General features: G+C 40.9%; 1 protein-coding gene and 1 non-coding gene across 5 annotated transcripts in view; both read right to left on the reverse strand.

Moving 5' to 3' along the window:
- ANXA3 (annexin A3) overlaps positions 1–23,139 on the reverse strand; it is a 55,131-nt gene that overhangs the window by 17,290 nt on the left and 14,702 nt on the right. For all 4 annotated transcript variants that reach the window (XM_058722159.1, XM_058722161.1, XM_058722160.1 and 1 more), the window contains 5 exons: positions 16,390–16,477; positions 11,583–11,677; positions 8,338–8,451; positions 4,539–4,629; positions 593–672 (listed from right to left, as the gene is read on the reverse strand). In XM_058722159.1, coding sequence (XP_058578142.1) covers positions 593–672; positions 4,539–4,629; positions 8,338–8,451; positions 11,583–11,677; positions 16,390–16,477 — 468 coding nt within the window. The remainder of the gene's footprint in view (positions 1–592; positions 673–4,538; positions 4,630–8,337; positions 8,452–11,582; positions 11,678–16,389; positions 16,478–23,139) is intronic.
- LOC131508167 (U6 spliceosomal RNA) lies at positions 11,047–11,153 on the reverse strand. The gene has a single exon (XR_009259878.1). It is a non-coding gene; the product is annotated as a U6 spliceosomal RNA (small nuclear RNA).

Here is a 23,139-nt window from a genome sequence, read left to right on the forward strand (position 1 = left end):
TGACGAATGGTTTAGCAACTCTTCCAAAGGCGGCAACCATAAAGTTGCAGCAATTGTGTTTTTGTTTTTGTTTTCACAAGTCTTTTTTTAAGACTTTTAAAAAAATCTTTAATTTTTTAAAATTTATTTTTGAGAGAGAGAGAGAGACAGAGCACAAGTGGGGGAGGGGCAGAGAGAGAAGGATACACAGAATCCAAAGCAGGTTCCAGGCTCTGAGCTGTCAGCACAGAGCCCAACGTGGGGCTCAAACCTACGAACTGGGAGATCATGACCTGAGCCAAAGTCGGAGGCTTCACCAACTGAGCCATCCAGGCAACCCATTGCAAGTCTTTTTGTTTGTTTGTTTTTAATCCAGAGGCTGATATACCCATTTCTGAAGAAAATTTTTCTGTATCATGCTTCCTACTTAATTTAAATACCAACAAAAGAAATAAATATTCTTTGGAGTCCAGAAATGAAAATGTAAAACGAATGTATTATTTCATAAGCAGAATTGCAATCTCATTGTCTTAGTTTGGTTATTTTTAAACTCCCTAGAAATTATCATTAAGCATGCAGCTTATCGGGCAGTTAAGAAAAAATAAAAACTTACATCTGCCAAAGTCAATAGAGCTTTCCGGAAATCTCCAGATGTTTCTGAACTAATGTCATCTCCAAGACTCTTCTTATATACTGAAACCAAATAAGAATAAATTAAACCTTGACAAACTGAAAAACATTATTACAAAACAGAGAAAAGCTTAAATGTCAACTTTGCCAAGGAGTGAGTACCTGATAAAATAAATCTTACGTCTTTTTTTCATCTTGCTCGTTCTCTTCTGATATGGACACGTTCTTCTCATAACTATTACCATGTTGTGTGTGGTGGCAGATGTGTAAGAACAGAAAGAATTGCCTTTTTGGGTCAAATCATGGTCCATTTTATCTGACAGTGGCATTAAAATATGGATAATGGAAAAGCTAGTGTGGGCAAGCTGCTAGTTTGCCCTCCAATTACTATTTCCTTCTTCTTCAGTACTAGAACATGGACCTTGAACAGGACATAATTCACACAACTTAAAGACTACATTTTCAGCTTTCCTTTTAGCCCATTGAATCTTCTCTTAGGGAGTGAGCTGTACAGAAAAAGAGTCAAAGACAGTACAACAACAGAGAGGTGGAAAGACGCTAAGGAATAAGGCACAAAACAGAAGTCAAGAAAAACCATAAACCATGCAGCAAATAAAAGCCTATGTAGACAAACACCATGTGGTAAGGGGAGAGAAGTTACTTGGTGCTCTCGAGAACAGTAGAAGCAGAAAGGGAAAAGAGTTACTGTACCAGAAACATTAGCACAGGGAGCAATGAATGCCTGATATTGAGGGAGGGACAAGAGGGCTGAGTCTCCAGGTTAATGCTGTGTCCTGAATCTCATCTCCGTAAAGCTTAGTTACACATGATTAAGACTGTTTTCTTCTTTTACTTCTTATGTATCATTAATCCCTATTAATCAAGGTAACCTAAATGCTGTCCCATTCCTTATAGCCTTAGAGAGCTTATCTCACAGAGATATAGGGGCCTCTGATAACTTTGAACTACTACCACAGTTCATACCTGCAAAACAACAATCCTAAAAGCTAGAACTTTCACTTGGCTCTTAAGATGACAATCTCAATCTTGAGGATATTCATTCAATGCATATTTGAATTTATTCCCCATTGTTCTGGCCACTGGAGCTACAGCAGTGAACAAAACCAGACAAAGTTCCTGCTCTCATAGAGCTTACGTCTTAGGGTTGTTTGTACATAGACGCTGGACCCCAGAAATCCATCAAGTGGCAAGTCAACTCATGGAGTAGTAACTCTTCTAAGAAATACCCAGAAGTAACAAGTCACCTTGGGATACAGTTTCTGGCTCTGATGACTTTTTTATATGCAAATCTCATTGAACTCAGAGAACCAAATATTTTAAACACCTACAATGTACCTGTTTATGGCTATTATTAAGCAATTATCTCATCTACTCCAAATTCAACCTTCTATACCTTACTTTCTGGAGCTGGGATTGGGACACTGCAAATTATACTTCTCTTGTGTACCCCTCTCCCCTGCCCCAACTCCCTGTTAGGTCCACCACTGGGGAAGGGAGCGGGTAGAGGGAGACTGGAAGGCAGGGGAGAGCAGAACAGGTTAGTTGTTTGCTACTCATGTCAGTGCAAACCAGTGAAGGTCTTTAATCCTGGCAGCAGCGGTTGGCTCCAGGCGCCTAGAAAAAGTCACTTAGCATGGAGGGTGCCAGCTCCAGCCAGATGCAGCCCTTTTGCAGAGATCGGAACTCTGGTTCCTTAAATCTCTCCACTGAGCCCCTGAGGCACCAACACTGGCCAGGTGATACCCCTCCCCTGAGCTTCTAGTTCCTGAAAACTCCAACTTCTTTCCCTTGTTGTTCCAGCCCTGGGGTTTGTTTATACCTCTGTGTCATCCCTGTGTTCCCTTTTAGCTTTTTCAGTCCTCCAAAAAAAGTGTTTAAACAATTCTCTATGTTAAATTCTGTTAAAATGCCTAGTGCTGATTCCGTTTGAATGGAGCCCTTATGAGCACATGAGTAAAACAGTCACTTACCTATCATTAAGCTAAGTGAAGGTATTTACGTTCTAATGAGAATTTCTCAAAGTGACCTGACACCCATCTAAGAGCCAGTATATCCCTTCTCTGGACTTCTACTGCAGAACCTCTGTGATACAGAAACATAGAAACTGTGGCTCCCTTGGGGTACTTGGAGGGGGCTACAGGGGGCTGTTGTATAATACAGAATTTGGGCTGGTCTTTGTTCTGGTTCCTAGCTGGTAACTTTTAAATCCTTGGAATTTCCCAAATAATAGGAATGTCTGTTATTCGTGGCAGGTGCCCACAAACCACAGCTGAATTTATGCTAACAAGACAACTCAGGGTAGGGGCTGGTCCCACCAGAAAGACCAACCATGTGATTTAGAAGGGTTGGGGCTTTGAGCCACATGATGTCAGCCTGACCTGCAGTGAAAGGAGGGGGACTGGATATGGAGTTCAATCGTGTGGCCAGTTATGCAACCAGTCATGCCTATGTAATGAATCCTTAATAAAAGCTGGATACCAAAGATCCAAGGAGTTTCCCTGGTTGGTAATTACATATCGATGTGCCGGGAAGGAGATACATCCAGAGAACACGGAAGCTTTGTGTTTGGGACCCTCTCAGACGTCTCCTCTGAATGTCTTCACTTGGCTGGTCCTCATTTCTACTCTTTCAAGTAGAATTGTAATTGTAAGTACAACTGACCCGTGAACAACATGGGTGTGAGCTGCACAGTCTACCTATATGTGGGTGTTTTCAACCAATGCAGTACAATTTTGTAAATGTATTTTTTCTTCCTTACGATTTCCCTTTTTTGTTTGTTTGTTTCAATGTTTATTCATTCTTGAGAACGAGAGAGAAAACGTGAGCAGGGGAGGGGCAGAGACAGAGGGAGACAGAGGATCTTTAGTGGGCACTGCACTGACAGCAGTAAGCCCAAGGTGGGGCTCAAATTCACGAACCATGAGATCATGACCTGAGCCAAATTCGGACGCTCAACCTCCTGAGCTTCCCAAATGCCCCTCCTTGTAATTTTCTTAAAACCATTTTCTTAACTCCAGCTTACTTTATTATAAGAACACAGTATATAATACATATAACATACAAAGTATGTGTTAATTGACTGTTTATGTTACCAGTAAGGCTTCTGGTCAACAGCAGGCTATTAGCAGTTAGGTTTTGAGGGAGTCAAAAGTTATACATGGATTTTGAACTGTGCTGGGGGTCGGTGCCCCTAACGCTCATGTTGTTCAGGGGTTGACTGTATAATGCTTTTTTAAGTTCTGTGAGTCATTTTAGTGAGCTATTGAACCCGAGAAAGTAGTGGGAACCCCTAAATGTGTAGCCGTTTGGTCAGAAGGGCACACGGCCTGGGAGCACTGAGCTTGTGGCTGGTGTCTGAAGTGAGGGTAGTCCTGTGGGGGCTGTGCTTTAACTTGTGTAGTCATGCTAACCCTCGGTAGTCTGTCAGAATTAACCCTCGGTAGTCTGTGTCACAGCTGACAGATTATTAGGACTTGAGCCAATTATACTGAATCCACATGCTCAACACATTCTTTAAATGGTTCATCTCATTTTCCACACCAAAAATCATGAGGCTAATCTGAGTGGTTTTTAATACATAATATTAATATACCATGATTTGATGAAATCTTACATTGATGAAAATAGTTGGTTCAATAAATAGTGATTGCCAAGGGCAAAATCCCCTATAGCTGTAATGTTATAAATGAGAAATGTCAATGCCATTGTTATGCAGCAGTTTCTAGCCTGGGTCATATTCAAAATTTCTCTGAAAATCCACATTTAGCCCATTTTAGAATGTATCCTCCTTTTTATGTCTTGCCTTCCACAAATGCCTTGCGAACAAGAGCATGGTGGGTGTCTCGGAAAAGCAACATTGGCTCATATGTGTGTGGACAGTGGGAAAAGTAAGCAGAAAATAAGACTACCTGTATAGTAGGCTTGGGAGATCTCCTTCATCTGCCTGCTTGTTCTGGTGGTGAGGATTTCAATCAATGCATGTTCGCTTGTTCCGACACCCTAAAAAGAAAAAAGAAATCTATTTTTAGAATATTAAAAACACTTAATTTCATGCATTTCAGGCTTGATATCTTGTTTTATACAGATGAAAAGAAGTTTTAGTAAATCCACGTAAGGTTGCATATTGCTATAGTTTTCTAATTTTTCCACGTACTTTAGTACAAAAATAACACAAATCATCTAAACTGACACCAACATTTTCAAGAAAATGTCCTACTCTAGTGTAAAGAATAAATTGAATAATTGCAGAAAGAAATAGCACAAAGGGAAAAGCCTATGCCATTCAAGATCAGAAGTGAGCATTTGGACACACCATTATGTTTATTAAGGGCTCTGCAATTCTTTTGAATGGGTTCATCCTTCTACCATTGCACTAGATGGTCAGCAGGTATCATCTTCATATGGGGAGATTTTTAAAGGCTCAGTAATGTGTGTCATGGGCCTAGTTGACTTGGGGACTAGTTACCCTGAGCCTTGATTTATACTGAGGTCACTGAATCACACTGTGACTCTATGAAAAGCCATTTACACTAGCACTTGATCAAATAATGTTGATGCAGCTTATGAAAAGAGGCTGAATTCTGTCCCTCTGTGGCACAGATTCCTAGCTGCCCTCAACATCTCTCCATTTTAATTAATTAATTAATTAATTTAAAAACAGACTATTTTTTAGATCAGTTTTAGGTTCATGGCAAAACTGAATGGACCCCATCTCTTTTACCCTCTTTGCTTATAATAAAACCCTTAATTTATAACTTAGCACATAGCTACCCAAATAGATACTATATTACTCCCTAGCCTCCCTTAGAGCTAGGTTTGTTCATATGACTAAATTATGAGCGATAGAATATATGTAAATACCACATACGATTTCTGAGAATCCTTAAAGAGAGGGAATAAACCCTTCTTTGTCTCTTATTCTTTTTAGCTGACTGGGGTAAAGACATATTGCCTGGATCTTGAGTTGCCATCTTTAGCCAAAAAGTGTAATCTACAGGCTGAAGATGGACAAACCTCAAGATAGAAGGAGCCTGAGTGCCTGATAATGATAGTGCCATGACACCCAGCTCTGGACTGCTTACTTTGGATTTCTTTTGCATAAGAGAGAAATTTTTTGCATCTTTATTGGTGAATCTAATCCTTATTATTGTACCTGTTAAACTGCCCCCCATGTGGCAGCCATAGAAATGCACCACTCAGACTTCATTTTAAGAGAGTCTGCTGCAAAAAAAAAAAAAAAAAAAAAAAAAAACAAAAACAAAAACAAAAAAAAAAAAAAAAAAAAAAAAGAGAGTCTGCTGCAAAGAACATAGTTGGTTGATAGCCTCCAACTGCCATAGCTCTGGATCTGCCACGTGGTTCACAAAAAGGCTATTCTCCCTCCAAGCTGTCTCAGCAAGTGACTGAACATGGAAGGGGTACTGGAGCTGGGCCATTTCTGCCCAGTGTAGGACTTCTCAAAAGGGCAGTCTTTGCTTTGGAGCTCCCCATCGGCCTGCCATGGTTTTCTTTGAGCTACCCTGTGCACGGAGGCTCCTCCTATCTGAGCCTACTTCTGTCCCTCTGTCATGTGTGTAAGCCCTGTATTGCCATCTAAAGCTTCACCCAACTTACCCTGCTCTGACACTTCTTTATCCCTCATAAGATCTCCCCCAGGGAGGGGGGTGCTGGGTGGCTCAATCAGTTAAGTGGCCAACTTCGGCTCAGTCATGATCCTGCAGTTAATGAATTCAAGCCTTGCATTGGGCTCTGTGCTGGCAGCTCAGAGCCTGGAGCCTGCTTCAGATTCTGTGTTTCCATTTCTCTCTGCCCCTGCCCCACTCATGCTCTGTCTCTCTCTGTCTCTCAAAAAATGAATAAGCATTAAAAAAAAAAAGATTTTCCCCAGGAAATCTCTTGTGTGTCTCATCCCATCTTGGCATCTGCTTCTTGGGTGCCCATATGTCTTCCACAGAAAAGAAAAATATCTCCTATCTCTGATAAGGAGGCAGAATACAGCTTATGCCTCAGATATAGACTCCTTCCTTCCTCTCAACAAATGCATTGAGCACCTACTTCATTTCAGAAGATGCAGACCAAAACTGATGAGGTTCCCTGTTATGATGGAGATATACCTTTTAATTGGATGGAAAAAAAAATAAACAAATAGCAAAAAATAAACGACATAATTTTAGATGGTATTAGGTGCAATTAAGAAAATTAAACTGAGTGAATTGATAGAAAATATGTGGAGGGAAACATTCCAGATGGAAAGAACATCATGTATAAAGACCTCAAGGTAGGAATAAGCTTAGAATGTTCAAGCAGCAGAGAGAAGGCCGGTGTAGCTATAGTACTGAATCGGGGGAGAGGGAGGAAAGGGTGTGATGGGCAGTTTTATGGAACTTTATCAGCTTGGCCAGGCTACAGTCCTCAGTTAACTCAATCAAACACAAATCTAGGTTTGCTGTGAAGGTATTCTGTAGACATAACTAAAGTCCATTATTGAGTGTCTTTAAGTAAAGGAGATCATCTTAGATATTTCAGGTGGACCCAACTTAGTTGAAAGGCTTTCAGAGCAGAGATGAGGCTTCTCTGAAGAAGAAGAAATTCCATCTGCGGGCAACAGCTCCAGCTTGTGCTTAGAGTTCCAGCCTGCCCTACAGATTTTGGATCTGGCCAGCCAGTTCCATCATTATGTAACCAATTCCTTGCAATAAATCTAGTAATATATATCTCCTGCCTACTGCTTCTGCTTCTCTGGGCAACCCTGACCAGCACAGATAGAATTTTTAAGAAGTCAAGAGATAGGAGCCAGACTGTGATGGGTGATGAAGGTCATAGTAAGAAGTTTGGATTTTAAGTATTCAAAGCCATTGGAGATTTATGCAGGTGAATAGTATAATATGATTCCAAAAATGACTTTATAAAAACAATTTTGGCTATTCTGTGGTGAATGGATTTCAAGTGGGCAAAAATAGAGGCAAAAGGACCAACTAGAAAGCTATTGATATGGTCCAGTCAAGAGATGGTGGTGGTTGAAGTAGAACAGTAGCAATGAATCCTGAGAGACATGCACACATTTCTTTCTTTCTTTCTTTCTTTTTTATTTTGAGAGAGAGAGTGTGCACGTGCATGCAAACACGTGAGCAAGCATGTGAGCTAGGGTGGGGCAGGGAGAGAAGGAGAGAGAATCCCAAGCAGGCTCTTCACTGTCAGGGCAGGACCCGACATGGGGCTCAAACTCATGAATCATGAGATCATGACCTGAGCTGAAACCAAGAGTTGGACGCTTAACCAACTGAGCCACCCAGGCGCCCTGCACACATTTCTGATAGATGGACTTGCAGACAGATTTGGGAGCTTTGAAGAGTGAGAGAAAGCAAGGGATCAAAGATTCTTTTGGGTTTCTGACCTAAGCAATGGGGTTGATGATGGTGCCATTTACTCTCAATGACAACAAAGTAGAGAATTTGACTCTTTGGGTCAAAAACCATGGAAACAGAATTAGGATATGACAATATCCTTTCAGCCCAGGAACATGTGGGCTCAAGGTTCCACAACCGTTCCCCATTTCAGTATTGTTCTACCACTCGGATAGTATAGCATCAAAATGACATCCAATCTGTCCTTTTCACACCCATGTCTCAAATGTGCACTGGAAGAAAGTCACTACTCTTGATGACATAGTCAAATCTCAGGTGGAAATGGCTCAGACTGGGCTCATACCTTCATGGATTTCTTCAGCTGCTTCGCATCAAACATGGCTGGAGGAGTCACAAGGGCCACCATGAGTTCCTTAAAGTGGCCAGAGAGATCGCCCTTCAAGTCATCTTTCAGTTCCTAAGATAAAGAACCCCAAAGAAGAAAGTGTGAAATACTTTTCCTTTCTCTTTCTTTAGAGTCACATAGTGAAAGATAAACATATGTATCAATTCAAACAAAAACATGCCAATTCACAGGGAATAAAAGGAAATGGTGAACTATTTCTAAGGATTTAATCTGCATTTTGTGACTGCTTCCAACATGTTCTGTTTTATAGGTTTTCTGAAGGAAAGCCAATGGAAAGGGTTACATGAGTGCCACTGATAGGAACTGTGTATCACAATGCATTTCCCACACCAAAGATGCTCTCAATACTTGGGTTGGGGTGGGGGGAAGAAGAGGAAGAGGAGCTCTGTAATTCACACCCAGATTCATGGGTAGTTGCTCGATTCCTTGTTTCTCAGTGACCGCTAAAGAACTCTGGAGAGAAAAGGGAACAGAGGACAGTGGCGGTCACTTGCCTCTGCTAAGAGTGTGGAACCACGAGCCATCAAAAGCAGTTTCCTGGCAACAGCAGGGAAAACCCTGAATGTAATGGGGCACCTATTACTTAGTATTGTCCCTTGGCACTGTTTTCACTTATTACATAAGTACAGTCCATCTTCCCTGCTTGAAGGCAGGTAATGTGGTTTTTATTTTCAATATTCAAAGGAGTGTTATTGAATTATTATTTTCTTGCTGCTGATTATTTTCAGCTCTGAGACGGAGGCTGGCAGCCTCCCAGACTGCTATGACAATGTGGATACATACCAACATCTACCATGCCACTGGGGGGCCTAGTGGGTGGGGAACAGGCAAAACAAATGGGAGAGAGCCAAGGGTCACTAGCTCCACTTTAATCGCCACAGGGTGTTTCCTCTCTAAATGCTAAACTGTTATTACCATCTGTCCTCAACCCAGGACTTCCCAACTGAATCCTCCTTCACATGCTCTCATTCCATCCCACTGTGAGAAATGAGGTCACCCTTCACCTCCATCCTTCCTTCCTCCATATTTTGGAAATACTGAAAGGCCAATGGATCATTCATGTTCCCTATACGTGAGTGTTATGCCTTTTTGAGAAGCTTGGCAATTCATTAAATTTGACAGACATTTATTGGGCACCTGCTCTGTGGTAGGCTTTCAAAGGTGAGTTAAAAATCTTTACTCCTAGGATATTATACTCTAATAGGAAAACCAGAAATATTTGAAGATAAAATTTCAGTATAATATGTTAAGTATCTGATAAAGTGTGAAGGTTAAACATTACGAAGGGTGTCTTCATAGAGTCTGGGGGTGTGGAAAACACTGCCAGGAGGTGATGCCTGAGCTGCCTGTGGATGGTCACTATACACCCTCAGTCCTCACCTGGACTCAGCAGGCTGACTGCTCTGTTACCACTCTTTTCCCACCACAGTTTGTTAGCCACAGAAGCTAAAATGATCTTTTGAAAATATAAATTAGTTTACAGTATTCTCTTGCTTACAGACTTTCAATGATTCTCTGTTGTTCTTAGAGTAAAACCTAAACTCTGTAGCAAGACGGCAAGGCCCAGCATATTTGAAATCTCCCCCCCCCCCCCCATGGCATCTTTCCCATCTGCTCCCTCTATTCTCCACACTTCTGCCATATTGGAAGTCTTTTTGTTTCTTAAATATTCCCGGCTTGTTTTTGCCTCAGGGCTTTGCATTTGCTGGGCCTTCTGTCTGTAATGCTCTTCCCCAGATCAAGCAAATAAAAAAACAAAAGCAAAAACAGAAACAAAAAACCAGAATCCTTAGTACTGTTTACTTTCAGCTGAGAGTAAGGTAACACCCTGTCACTGATATGTCTTCACCACCCTATTTCAAGGAGCCATTCACCAGTCACTCTCTACCACACCATCCCATTTTAATTCTTTCATAGCACTTACCAAGATCCGAATTTATTTTATTCACTTATTTTTCTTTCTTTAAAAAAATTTCTTTTTCAATGTTTATTTATTTTTGAGAGACAGAGGGAGACAGAGCTTGAGTAGGGGAGACACAAAGAGAGAGGGAGACACAGAATCCAAAGCAGGCTCCAGGCTCTGAGCTGTCAGCACAGAGTCGGATGTGGGGCTCAAACCCACAAACCGTGAGATCATGACCTGAGCCAAAGTCAGACGCTTAACCAACTGGGCCACCCAGGCGCCCCTACTTCTAATTTTTCTAATAAAATTTTAACCTCATAAGAAAAAGAGGGAACTGCTTTTTAGATCAGTGAGTCTCCAAAGACAAGGATATCTCCTGACACAGAGAAATATCCCACTCCTGACACATCGTAGTTTATTATTGAACAAATACACTGTGTGGAAAAGACACAAAATGTTCTTGTATACAAGTAAGTTTTCATTTGCTGAATGAATTAAATCTACAATTACAAAAATATTTTAAAGTTGGAAGACAAATTAAAGATCATCGAAGACAGGATCTACCAGATAATTGATCAGATAATCCCTTTTTTTTTTTTTGAAAAATTTATGTCTTTATTTTGAAAGAGAGAGAGAGACAGAGCACACAACTGGGGGAGGGGCCGAGAGAAGGGAGACAGAGAATCCCAAGCAGCCTCTGCCCTGTCAGCACCGAACTAGATGCAGGGTTCGAACTCACAAACAAAAATATGGAACGCTTCACGAATTTGCACGTCATCCTTGCACAGGGACCAAGTTAATCTTCTCTGTATCGTTCCAATTTTAGTATATGTGATGTCGACGTGAGCACTGGTCAGATAATTCTTACCTATGGGGGCTGTCTTGTGCATTGCAGGATCTTTAGTGGCATCCCTGACCTCCACCCACCACATTCCAGAAACATCCCTCTCTCCCACCGGGTGTGATAATCAAAATGTCTCAAGACATTGCCAAATATCTTTTGGGGAGCAGAATCATTCCTGGTTTAACGTTACTTGTCTAAGGCAACCCTCCTTATTCAGCAGGTGGAAAAATTGAGGTCCAGAAAGAGCAAATAACATACGCAAAGCCATTCAGCCAGTTAAGAGCAAAACCAGGACTCCTACCTGTGACTGGATACACAGGGTACTTTCTGTTACACTTGGGCTGAAACAAAAGATCTGCAGGCATAATCACGTGGGAGCATCCCTGATCCATAGTGATTAGCTCTTTACTAGTTGTCATGTTAATCAAATCATACCTTTCCATATGCTGCTTGATACGCCTGAACAATCAGCTGCCGCTGTGCATTTGTCCTTTCAGTCAGAATGCTGATGAGTGTTTCCTCATCGGTTCCTAAACGAGACAAAAAGAATATTACTCACCATCAACCCAAAGATGCCTAATATCTGTTATGAACAAAGGAAAAATGATCAATGGTTTGAAACAAATGCAGAGAGGAAGGCATTTTAATTTTTAATTTCCAGGTTCTTACCAGGTTGGAATCTGCATTTCTTTGCCAGGCTTTTGGAAAAGAAAATTAATTTGGGGGAGTTTGGGGGAAAGACAACAATTATTGTCCAAATATTCCTCCCTGTATATCAGACCGAGGGAGTAGTGCGAGGAATGTGTTGCTTTTGAACTAGGGTTTTTTCCCCCCTTATGAGGTTCAGTTGCTGTCCTATCACCTTTTATCTCTCTCTTATCTCCCTACTTGATGTCAAATATTTTTCTCTAAAAAAAAAGGAACTGACATGTATTGAGAACCTGCCATATTCTAGATACCTTTTATTCATGGTCATAGTTAATATTCACTGAAGCTCTGGGCGGTAGGTAGGATTCAGCTGTTCCAAAGATGAAAACACAATATTTAGAAAAGTTATCTCATTTGCCAAAGTCATGCAGCTTTTTAGTAGCAAGAATGTAAAACCAAATCTCTGACCCCAAAACATATATTTCCCTCTCTGAGTTGTACCACTTTCAGACATCCCAGACCCATAGACTTAAGCACCTGTTGTAAGTAAAGGGCTGATGCTGGCCTGTTTGAGAATGTCCTCATTTTCTTGGTAATTAAAGTATGAAGTAACATGGGGAGTTGTGTCCACCTCATTTGCAGTGAGGACTACCCCTGGGTTGGGGAGCTCTGAGTTGGCTTATGTGCCTTGGGCCTATGTGATTCATGGTATAAAAAATCAGTTGGAACTCAAGGCTCAACTTCTCAGTGTTGAGGTGACCAACATGCTCCTTGGCTATATATGCCAGTGGCCATGGTACATACTCTATATACATCAAGGATGGGGCAAACAAACCATGTACTTGGTTAGTGGCTGGGCCTCCCAGGGAAAGATGCTGTCCCACCACATCTCTGGTCCTGGATTCTTCTATGGGATTAAGTAAACATGGAACTCAATTAAAGCCTAGTTGTGTCTTGTGAGTCTGATGATCGATTTGGACCTGTAATGGCATCTGTGTTGGGGCACAACTAGCCACCCCCAACTGCATCTCAGATGCTCCGGGTTGAATTCATTCTCTTTCTTCTCTAACTTGTGTTTCATTCTATGCACCCTCATCAATGGCATCACTATGGATACAGTCACCCAACCAAAGACCCTAGTGGTCTACCCCTTTCTTTTCTTTACTCCCTACAGGGTAGCAATCATCAGCATCTCTTGAATTTGCCCTCTCCTTGGCCCTTGTGCATGCATCATATTTTATCTAGAAACATCAATAGCCTCCTGACTTGACCCCCTTCCAATTCATACTGTAATTACTGCCTTAGTAAATTCTTAAAAAAATTTTTTTTGTAATGTTTTTATTTATTTTTGAGACAGAGAGAGACAGAGCATGAGCAGGGGAGGGGCAGGGAGAGAGAGAGAGGAAGACACAGAACCCAAAGTAGGCTCCAGGCTCTGAGCTGTCAGCACAGAGCCCGATGCGGGGCTCGAACTCACGGACTGTGAGATCATGACCTGAGCTGAAGTCGGACGCTCAAGTGACTGAGCCACCCAGGCACCCCTGCCTCAGTAAATTCTTTAAAATGGACCTGATCATGTCAATCCCTCGGTTGAAATCCTAATGGTTCTCTGTAACCTTCAGGATGAAGCTCAAGCCCCGTAGCTCACGCACCTGCTCTTTAGGGTCTAGCTTCTGCCTCCCATCTCTGTTCTAATTTTCTACCCCTTCTCTGCATCTCTACACCTTATGGCCCTAGACTCCAGACAAAGCTACTGCTCGCAGTTGTGTGTAGTTTGTATGCTAGGAGGTTTTCATCTCTTGCTTTTGCATATGCTCAAGACAGGAAAGTAAAACAGCTGCCTCCTAGTTCAGAGACGGGATCAGACACATGTCTAATGCAAATGCCATTAGGATACCTGATTCTGGACTGAGAACACATAGGTAATGGTTCTGCTTCTGCAACCCCAAATGCAAAAATTTGTGAAGAAACATGATATTAAGAAAAAAAAAGACAAGCAATAGAATTTAAAGACTATTAATTTGTTCAATTTGACATTAACCTCATGGAACAGTCTACTCAACATCAAGCATAAACAGGGAAAGCACAGAGAAAAAGGAAGAAATGACTGTCATTTAGAAACAGAAAGAAAAATGTAAAGCCAAACAGACAGAAATGAGATAATATTACACCAATAAAAAAAACCTAACAGTATATTTCATGGAACCTAACAAACTGACCCTAAAATTCAGAGGGGAGGGAATTGGGCCAAGAAAAGCTTTTGCCCTATTAGATACTAATTATAAAATTATAATAGTAACTATGACAATGTAATATTGAGACAGGGATAGACAAACAGACCAATGGAGCATAGCAGAGAGCAGAAAAAAAGAGAAACTTACAAGACACTAGTGGCATTACAAATCAGTGTGGAAAGGATGTATTCTTCAATAAATTGTGCTGGGACAATGAACTAGCCACTCGAGATAAAATAAAATTAGATACCTTTAAATACACAAACGTTAAGTCCAGGTAGATTGAACATCGCAATGTGAAAAATAAGACTGTAAAACTTTGGAGAGAAAACACAGGAGAATATCTTTATGAGCCCGTTACAGAAAAGGCACAGTAATAAGTATATCATAAAAAAATACTGGTAAACTTGATTTCACTAAAATTTAAAATTTCTATGCAATATAAATTACTATAACCAACGTTAAAAGAAAATCACAGACTGGAAGAAGATATTTTCATGGATTGTAATTTAAAAAAAAAGTTTATATCCAGAATTTATAAAAAAGAAAAAATCTTGCCAGTCATGAAGAAGACAATCCAACTGAAAAAAATGGGTAATAGATATGAAGAAATAATTCAAGAAAGAAGAAGCAAATGAATAAGAAAGGAGACTCAATCATATCAGTCTTGGGGGATGGGGAAGAGAGGAAGCAAACATACATGCAGAGTGAGATACAATTTTAGAGCCACTCAGTTGGGAAAACAGAACAGTGTGACCTTAGCAAGTATTGGTGAGAATATGGAGCAAGACTAAGTCTCATGTACTGCTAGTTAGGAATGTTAATTTGCATATTATTTTAGAGAGCAGTTTGGCAAAATTTCTAGTTAATTTGAAGATGAACATCTTCAACTCTGAATTCCATTTGTTATGTTCTAGAGAAATGCTAGCAAATGTGCACAAGACGTACACAGGAATATTCAATGCAGCATTTTTATACTGTAATAGAAAAGAATTGTAGGCAGTTTACATGTTCCATCAATATCCCATCTTATGATCTAATAATTCAATAGACTACTATGCAAGTAAAGTTAATGAAGCAGAGCTAAACATATCAACATGGATAAATCTCAAAAACATAATATTAAGAGGGGCGCCTGGGTGGCTCAGTTGGTTAAGCATCAGACTTTGGCCCAGGTCATGATCTCACAGTTCATGGATTTGAGCCCCGCGTCGGGCTCTGTGCTGACAGCTCAGAGCCTGGAGCCTGTTTCAGATTCTGTGTCTCCCTCTCCCTCTGTCCCTCCTCTGCTTGCGCTCTCTTTCTGTCTCAAAAATGAATAAACATTTTTAAAAAATTTTAAAAAAATGTTAACAGACAAAAAGAAGTTGCAGAAGAATGTACATATAATGCACAACATGGTTCCAATTTATACTGTTTGAGACCATAGAAAACAATACATACATACACACGTAGTTACAGAATTAAGTTTCATGAGAATACACTCTAGTTTAGGATGGTGAGAAAAATGAGCAGAAAAATAGAGAAACTTACAAGACAGAAGTGGCATTACAAATCAGTGTGGAAAGGGGATTGAGGAGGAAAGAGATCCAGGAAGAATCAGCAGGGATGGTATCTGTAATGATTCATTACGATGACCATTCTTGTTGGTCCATGGTGATGGTAGTGTTTCCTATTAAGTAAATATGGCAAATATTAAGATTTAATAAAACTGGGTGTCCCATACATTTTTCCTTATTATTTCACATTTTTTAAAAGTCCTTACGATTTTTAAATTTTTTTTTTTTTTTTTTTTTTTTTTTTTTTTTTTTTTTAGTGTTTATTTTTGAGACAGAGACAGAGCCTGAGCAGGGGAGGGGCAGAGAGAGAGCGAGACATAGAATCTGAAGCAGGCTTCAGGCTCCGAGCTGTCAGCACAGAGCCTGATGCAGGGCTTGAACTCACAAGCCCACGAGATCATGACCTGAGCTGGTCGGACGCTTAACCAACCGAGCCACCCAGGCGCTCCAGTCCTTACAATTTCTATAGTCAAGTAACCCAACTTGGGCAAATTGAATCATGCACTTTTATTTTTTATTTTATTTTTTTAAATATTAAAAAATATTTTTTTATTTTATTTATTTATTTTGAGAGAGGTAAGGACAGAAAGAAGGAGAGAGAGAACTCCAAGAGAGGCTTTGCACTGTTAGCACAGAGCCAGATGTGGGGCTTGAACTCACAAACCGTGAGATCATGACCTGAGCCAAAATCAAGAGTCAGACACTTAACTAAGCCACCCAGGCACCCCTGAACCAATGCACTTAAATTGTAACTTTCTTGATTTGCTTCAACATAAAGAGGAATTACAAAGCAGTACTGACCAATTCCTCTGATTGCCTTGCGAATCGCTTCAGCATCCACTGATGGGCTGAAGCCCGGATAATCTTGCATTGTCCCTCGGTGTCCAACCTGGAAGGAAATATTTCGAAGTGCCACTAGTTCAAAATGACCTCTTTGTTTGTATTATGTACATTCCCACATGCACGTTGGAAGCATAACAAACCCATAATTTGCAGCAACTTCCTTTCTCTTCAGGAGTGGTTCAGGAGACTCTCCCATCCCCAGACAGGCAGGCAATGTGACATTTGCTACATATACAAAGAGGCCTTTCATTTTTCCCCTCTGGTGTAACAAATTAGAAATATACAACATTTGTTCTCTAGAACAATAAATTATGTTAATCCTGGTGACTCTGAAAAATATTTGCTATAAAGTGGCAACTGCGTGAAAGCAATGAGAGAGAATTTCCTGCATCCTCTTTGTTTTCAAGTGATAGCTCAAGGCTTTTCACTACATCTAACACAGAAGTAACTGTGGTTTACAGACTTCAAGATGTTTTCATTAATGCTGACCACTGTCCTTGGGGAACCTTACACTAAAGGATCCACAAATGAAAACCCCATTAGGACTGTGTGTTCTTAAGCTTTGTTTAAAGGATTGCGGCTGATAAACTCTGAAAGCCATTAACATAAACTTTCAGGAATAGCATGGAAATGAAAAATGCCATGATACTAATTTTAAACACACAAATTAGAAATACATCAGTAAACTGGGAAAGACCATTTTACAGAAAGGATAAAATATCTTAAAACTGCTTAAGAGACTGTACAACAGCCACAAAGATGTTGAGAAAAATCCAAGTAAACATGTATTTATATGTTATTTCCTAACTCTTGGAATAAAAACGTGTCTTTACAGTAATAATGTTTTCTTTCTAAGTTGATTTTCCTATCCTGTTACTGAATAATATTGGTTCTGTTGTCTTGTGCTAACATGGCTTCATTTAGACTCTCCTGAAGTGTTTAATATTTTCACAATTGGACATTATCTTGCCACATTAAAGTGAATGGAAAATTAATGTTCTGGCACAGTAAAAAATGAGAAGCCACTGATTCAGTACATTAGGTTGAACAATTTGTTTCAATACGATCAAACACTGTTTATTTAATCTTAAAGCACCCAAAATAAGGAATTCTAATTCTAAAAGAGTGTTTATAACAGGTTAGAAACTAGTTGTGAATGCATCTGATCTAATGGCACCTGTAAGAAATCAGTCACTTCAATATAATCTTTGGAGAATCATTTCTCCAAGGCTTAGTAAATATTTTATGGGCTCACAGAGCCAATTGGCTTCATTTCAGTTCTATCCATCTAGGAACTTTTGTGTTGATCTTATCTAAATATCTGGCATTTTAGAAGATCTACCACAATATTGGAGCATTTGAGTGCTTCACACCCAGCACTGTGCTAGGCACCTAATAGATATGTTAATATGACCTGCACAACAGCTCTGATAAATGAGTAAGAATGACCCATTTCACATATAAGATACCAATGTTTAAGAAGATTGGAGGGTTGAGCATCTAAGACTTGATTTCGGCTCAGGTCATGATCCTAGGGTTGTGGGATCAAGCCCCGAGTCAGGCTCCATACTGAGCCTGGAGCCTACTTAAGATTTTCTCTCTTTCTCTTTCTCTCTCTCTCTCTCTCTCTCTCGGGGCACCTGGGTGGCTCAGTCGGTTAAGCATCTGACTTCAGCTCAGGTCATGATCTCATGGCATGAGTTCAAGCAAGCCCTGCGTTAGGCTCTGTGCTAACAGCTCAGAGCCTGGAGCCTGCTTCAGATTCTGTGTCTCCCTCTCTCTCTGCCCCTCCCCCGCTCACACTCTGTCTCTAAAATAAATAAACATTAACAAAAATTAAAAAAAAAAAAAAAACAGATTCTTTCTTGGGGTGCCTGGGTGGCTCAGTCGGTTAAATGTCTGACTTTGGCTCAGGTCATGATCTCATGGGTCGTGAGTTCAAGCCCCACATCAGGCTCTGTGCTAACAGCTCAGAGCCTGAAGCCTGCTTCAGATTCTGTGTCTTCCTCTCTCTCTCTGCCCCCCTCCCACTCATGCTCTGTCTCTCTGCCTCTCAAAAATAAATAAATGTTAACAACAACAAAAAAAGCTTCTCTCTCTAACCCCCCTTGCCTCAACCTCTCTCTCTCTCAAAAAAAAAAAAAAAAAAAAAAGACATTAAGAAGATTGGCGAATTTGCTCAAACTCACACAGCTAATTAAGCAGCAGAACCTGAATTTGAATGCAGTCATGACCATTCCAGCCTACTCCTAGTCTTTCTGGAAATGTAATGTCTGTATTACCTGGGGTGATTCTTTAAAATGCATTTGACCAGGTCCCTCATTAGACATACTGAACCATATAGGAATGAGGTGTTAAGGTAGACTCTACGCGTTTAAGAAGTTCCCTGGGGGGCGCCTGGGTGGCTCAGTCGGTTAAGTGGCCGACTTCGGCTCAGGTCATGATCTCACGGTCCGTGGGTTCCAGCCCCGCGTCGGGCTCTGTGCTGACAGCTCGGAGCCTGGAGCCTGTTTCCGATTCTGTGTCTCCCTCTCTCTGACCCTCCTCCATTCATGCTCTGTCTCTCTCTGTCTCAAAAATAACTAAATGTTAAAAAAAAAAAAAAAGAAGTTCCCTGGTGGTTTTGTACCACACATGTCTGCTTCTGAAAACTAGAAGGCAAAACTGCAACCAGATTCTAATTGTTCATGAAAACTCAAGGTTTGCATTCTAGCCTTGACCTTTTCACTGTCCTCTACTACCTACACATCAAAATATGCTGAAATTCCAATGCGCAAAATCAGAGAAGGCTGGAATTCTCAGTCTGTTCTGTAATTTGCCACCTAGTAAGAATTAAATGGGGAGGAACTGCTTGTTTAAAAGAAAAAAGACACACACACACACAAACACACTCACATTCACACTCACATTCACACACACCAGATTGAAAAATGGCATAGAAATTCTAAAGTGGAAGCTTTGTGAAATTTTTCAGAATGCCTCAGTTATTTAAATAAGCAGTATTCATTTGATAGACTTGGTTGCCCGGAACATTCGAGAATATTTACATGACTTATGAAAAAAATTGTACAGTAAAATAAATTAATAGAATCTTTTAAACCAGCACATGCCAGTCCATGAACAAAGTGCTTTACAATTTACTTCAGTCTTACAATGACCTTAACAAGGTAGATTTTATTACAGTATTTCCATTTAAAAATGGAAGAAACTTGATTTCAGAGAAGTTATTTGCTTAACATAACTGCTGCTAAGGACAGCTGGAGAATTTGAATCTGCCTGCTTTCGTGTCTAAAATGTCCTGTGCTCTCCACCATATCGCAATGTATCACAGTATTCCACATTAGCCGTTCTCAAAGTGTAGGTACTAGATTAGCCACATCTGCACCACTTGGGAACTTGTTTGAAATGCGGATTATCGGGGCGCCTGGGTGGCTTGGTCGGTTGGGCGTCCGACTTCAGCTCAGGTCATGATCTCATGGTCCGTGGGTTCGAGCCCTGTGTCGGGCTCTGTGCTGACAGCTCAGAGCCTGGAGCCTGTTTCAGACTCTGTGTCTCCCTCTCTCTCTGCCCCTCCCCTGTTCATGCTCTGTCTCTCTCTGTCTCAAAAATAAATAAACGTTAAAAAAAAAAAAAATTAAAAAAAAAAAAAAGAAATGCGGATTATCAGGCCCCATTCCAGTCTTACTGAATCAGCCTCAGTCACTGAGTCAACCCTGGGGCTGTGTTTTAACTCGGGATCTGTGTTTTAACAAGCCTTCCAGATGATTCTAATGCATGCTAAAGTTTGAGAACCACTGCTCTATTTCATTCTCAGCTGCCCAGAAAACCAAAGCAAAAGGAGTAAACAAGCCATAGATTCTCTTCTGGGAGGTGGAAGAAGAATTTGATGATGAGCTCACTGTTTCAGGAATGCTGGCATTTTTACAGACAACCAAAACTGTTTGCATCGCCTGCTTCCTTGCAGACTTAATTCCTTAATATTTAAACTACTACTCAAGGCTTGACTCAATTTATTTCCACTAACCCTGACACCCTAGCCAAGTGTCATGCTAGTAGGACACGGATACTTAGCAAAGTCTTTTTATTTATAAAAAAAAAAAAAATGTTTTATCAGATTTCCGCATTCTTTAAATACATTTAGTTTCTTCCCTTTTCTCAAACTTGACCTTTGGATTCCCCCAAAGGGGAAATGATCTTGAAAGCAGTTGGAAAATAAATTAAAGTAAGGAATGTCTAAATAAAGGGGGGGAAATAACAGGAGGTCTTGACATTAATAACAATTGCTGCTACTGTGTGCCAGTCCTGTGCTAAGCACATTTCCTGCATTAGCTCATTCAATTTTCACAATTAGCTTGTAAGGCAGGTGTAGTACATACTGCTTACGGATAATGCAAAAACCAATACTTGAGTAACTTGTCCAAGTTCACCCAGCGAGGAAGTGGACAGTCTCATCAGCTTCTGCTCCTGATTACCAGGCTAGGCTGCATCTCATTTAAACTGTCTTCTTCATGACAGTATCGTCTTGTCTGATCTTCTAGAACTATCCTTTGGAGGTCACTAGAGCACCTGATTCTTTGAAGCCATTGGTGTGGCCAAGCTGGGCCTGGAGAGCTGTCTGCTGGCACCTCCCCTCACCAACCCCCCCCCCCCTCCATTGCCCCGAGAGAGGTCAGTCTGTCCTTGACCATGAAACCCGGTTGTACCTATTTCTTCAAACCCAGTGTATTGGGTTTGCAAGAAGTTTAACACGTATATTCAGAAGGATGAATGAAAGAGAAAAACACAAGGCAGCAATCCTGTTGACAGGAAACATATTTAAAGCCAAATGCTTCAGAGCGAGAACAGCTGCTGTTACAAGGTACATTTTGAGGGTGAGGTAGAGCCAAATCACTCATCACTTCATAAAGTCCTGTAAAGGCCATATCCTAAAATTAAACTTTCAAATAAATGCCTCATATAAACTTCCAGGACTCAGGAACTCTTGAAAAGCTGGGGAGAAATGATCACTCTTCGTTCAATGTCAAAACAGTCTGTGGGGTCATGAAGATTTATGAGAGAAAGAAAGGTGGAGTAGACTAAAAAAATAAATAAATAAAGCAATCATGACTTGGAAAATGTGGGGTTCTCACTCAATTTTTCTAGTAAAAGCTGGTTTTCAAAAGCAAAGAAAGCTGATTGTAAAGGGCCCTGAGATGAAATACGGTCAAGGGAGGCAAGTATTATGGGTTGAATCGTGTCCCTCCAAAAAGATGTGTCGGGCCAAGTGCACAATACTTCACAATGTGACCTTATTTGGATATAAGCTGACTAAAATGTCATTAGTTAAGATGAGGTCATACTGGAGTAGGGTGGGCCCCTACTTTAATATGACAGGTGTCCTTAGAAGACAACCCTGTGAAGACAGAGACATGTCGGAGGTGATGTGACCGTGAAGGCAGAGACTGGGGCTGTGCAGCTGAAAGCCAAGGAACGCCAAAGATTGCCAACAAACCACCAGGCACTGGAAGAGGCAAGGAGGGATCCCCTTTCAGGTTTCAGAGAAAGCATGGCATTATGGACACCCTGATTTGCCCCCAGAACTGTGAGCGAATACACTTCTCTTGTTTTAAAACACCCAGTTTGTGAAACTTTGTTAACAGCCCCAGGAAACGAATACAGCAGGGATCCCTGTAAACAACAGGCTCCCCATCACCACTGCTGGAGTGTTTCCCACCCAGGGGCAGCAGAGAGAAGCAGGGGGTGGGAGAAGCAGGGATTGGCGGCCTCCGGTGATTGAGAGAAGCCAGTGACATCATAGCTTCGTCTGAAATGCGTCCAAGAGGTCCAGAGGACATGTATGCATTTCTACTTGTCTCACTCAACTGAGGAAAGATCCATACTTGCCTTCTTTTCTTGTTTTAAACACAATGATTTCATCAGGGGAGTCTCAGAGCAAGAGCACTGGAAAGCTGTAACAGAGGAGGGTGTTGGGCTGGAGTAGAAGATGTGTGATTCAGAAATGAGGAAAGATAGGGACAAACTATTTGTGTTATGCTTTCCATGAAACACAGTTTATCATCAGAAGACACCTTGACCTCTCAGAAGCATGTGTCAAACATGGTCAACCCAGCCAGACCTCTGCCTTCTTTTGGCTCCTGGGACCCATCCCTGGGGTTTCTTCTTGCCCCTCCAGCTTGCATTTATTCTTTGTCAGGTTTCCTCTTTGCCTGACCTCTATAAATTAGGTACTTGTAAAATGGAAAATCTCTTTTCTTTTCCTCTAATCCTGCTGTGGGTTATTCCCACCAGTGCCCTCTGCTGCATGCAAACAACTCCCACAATTATAAATCCAGCCCAGACTTCTATTTTGAACACTGGTCTTATATATTCAATGTGTACTTGATGTGTCTGCTTTTATGTCTCACATATCAATTCATTATTTTCTCTCAAGATGATTTCTTTCCCCACATAGCAATTACATTGTACTTACTTCTGCTTTACCCATATATGCTCATCTAATCCTCAAAGCCACCCTATGCAGTTGGGACTATTATGATCCCTACTTTAGAGAGGAGAAGTCACAGAGAAGAGACTCCTCCTCCAAGGTCATTGGCTTGCCTGTGGCACAGCCAGGATTTGAACCCAGGCAATCCGACTGTAGTCTCTGAGCTCGTCCCTAATTTGCCCTTCTTTCTCAGTACCCGTCCCTTTAAATGGTACCACCAACCT

The sequence above is a fragment of the Neofelis nebulosa genome, chromosome 3, assembly GCF_028018385.1.
Source record: "Neofelis nebulosa isolate mNeoNeb1 chromosome 3, mNeoNeb1.pri, whole genome shotgun sequence".
Classification (NCBI taxonomy): Eukaryota; Metazoa; Chordata; class Mammalia; order Carnivora; family Felidae; genus Neofelis; species Neofelis nebulosa.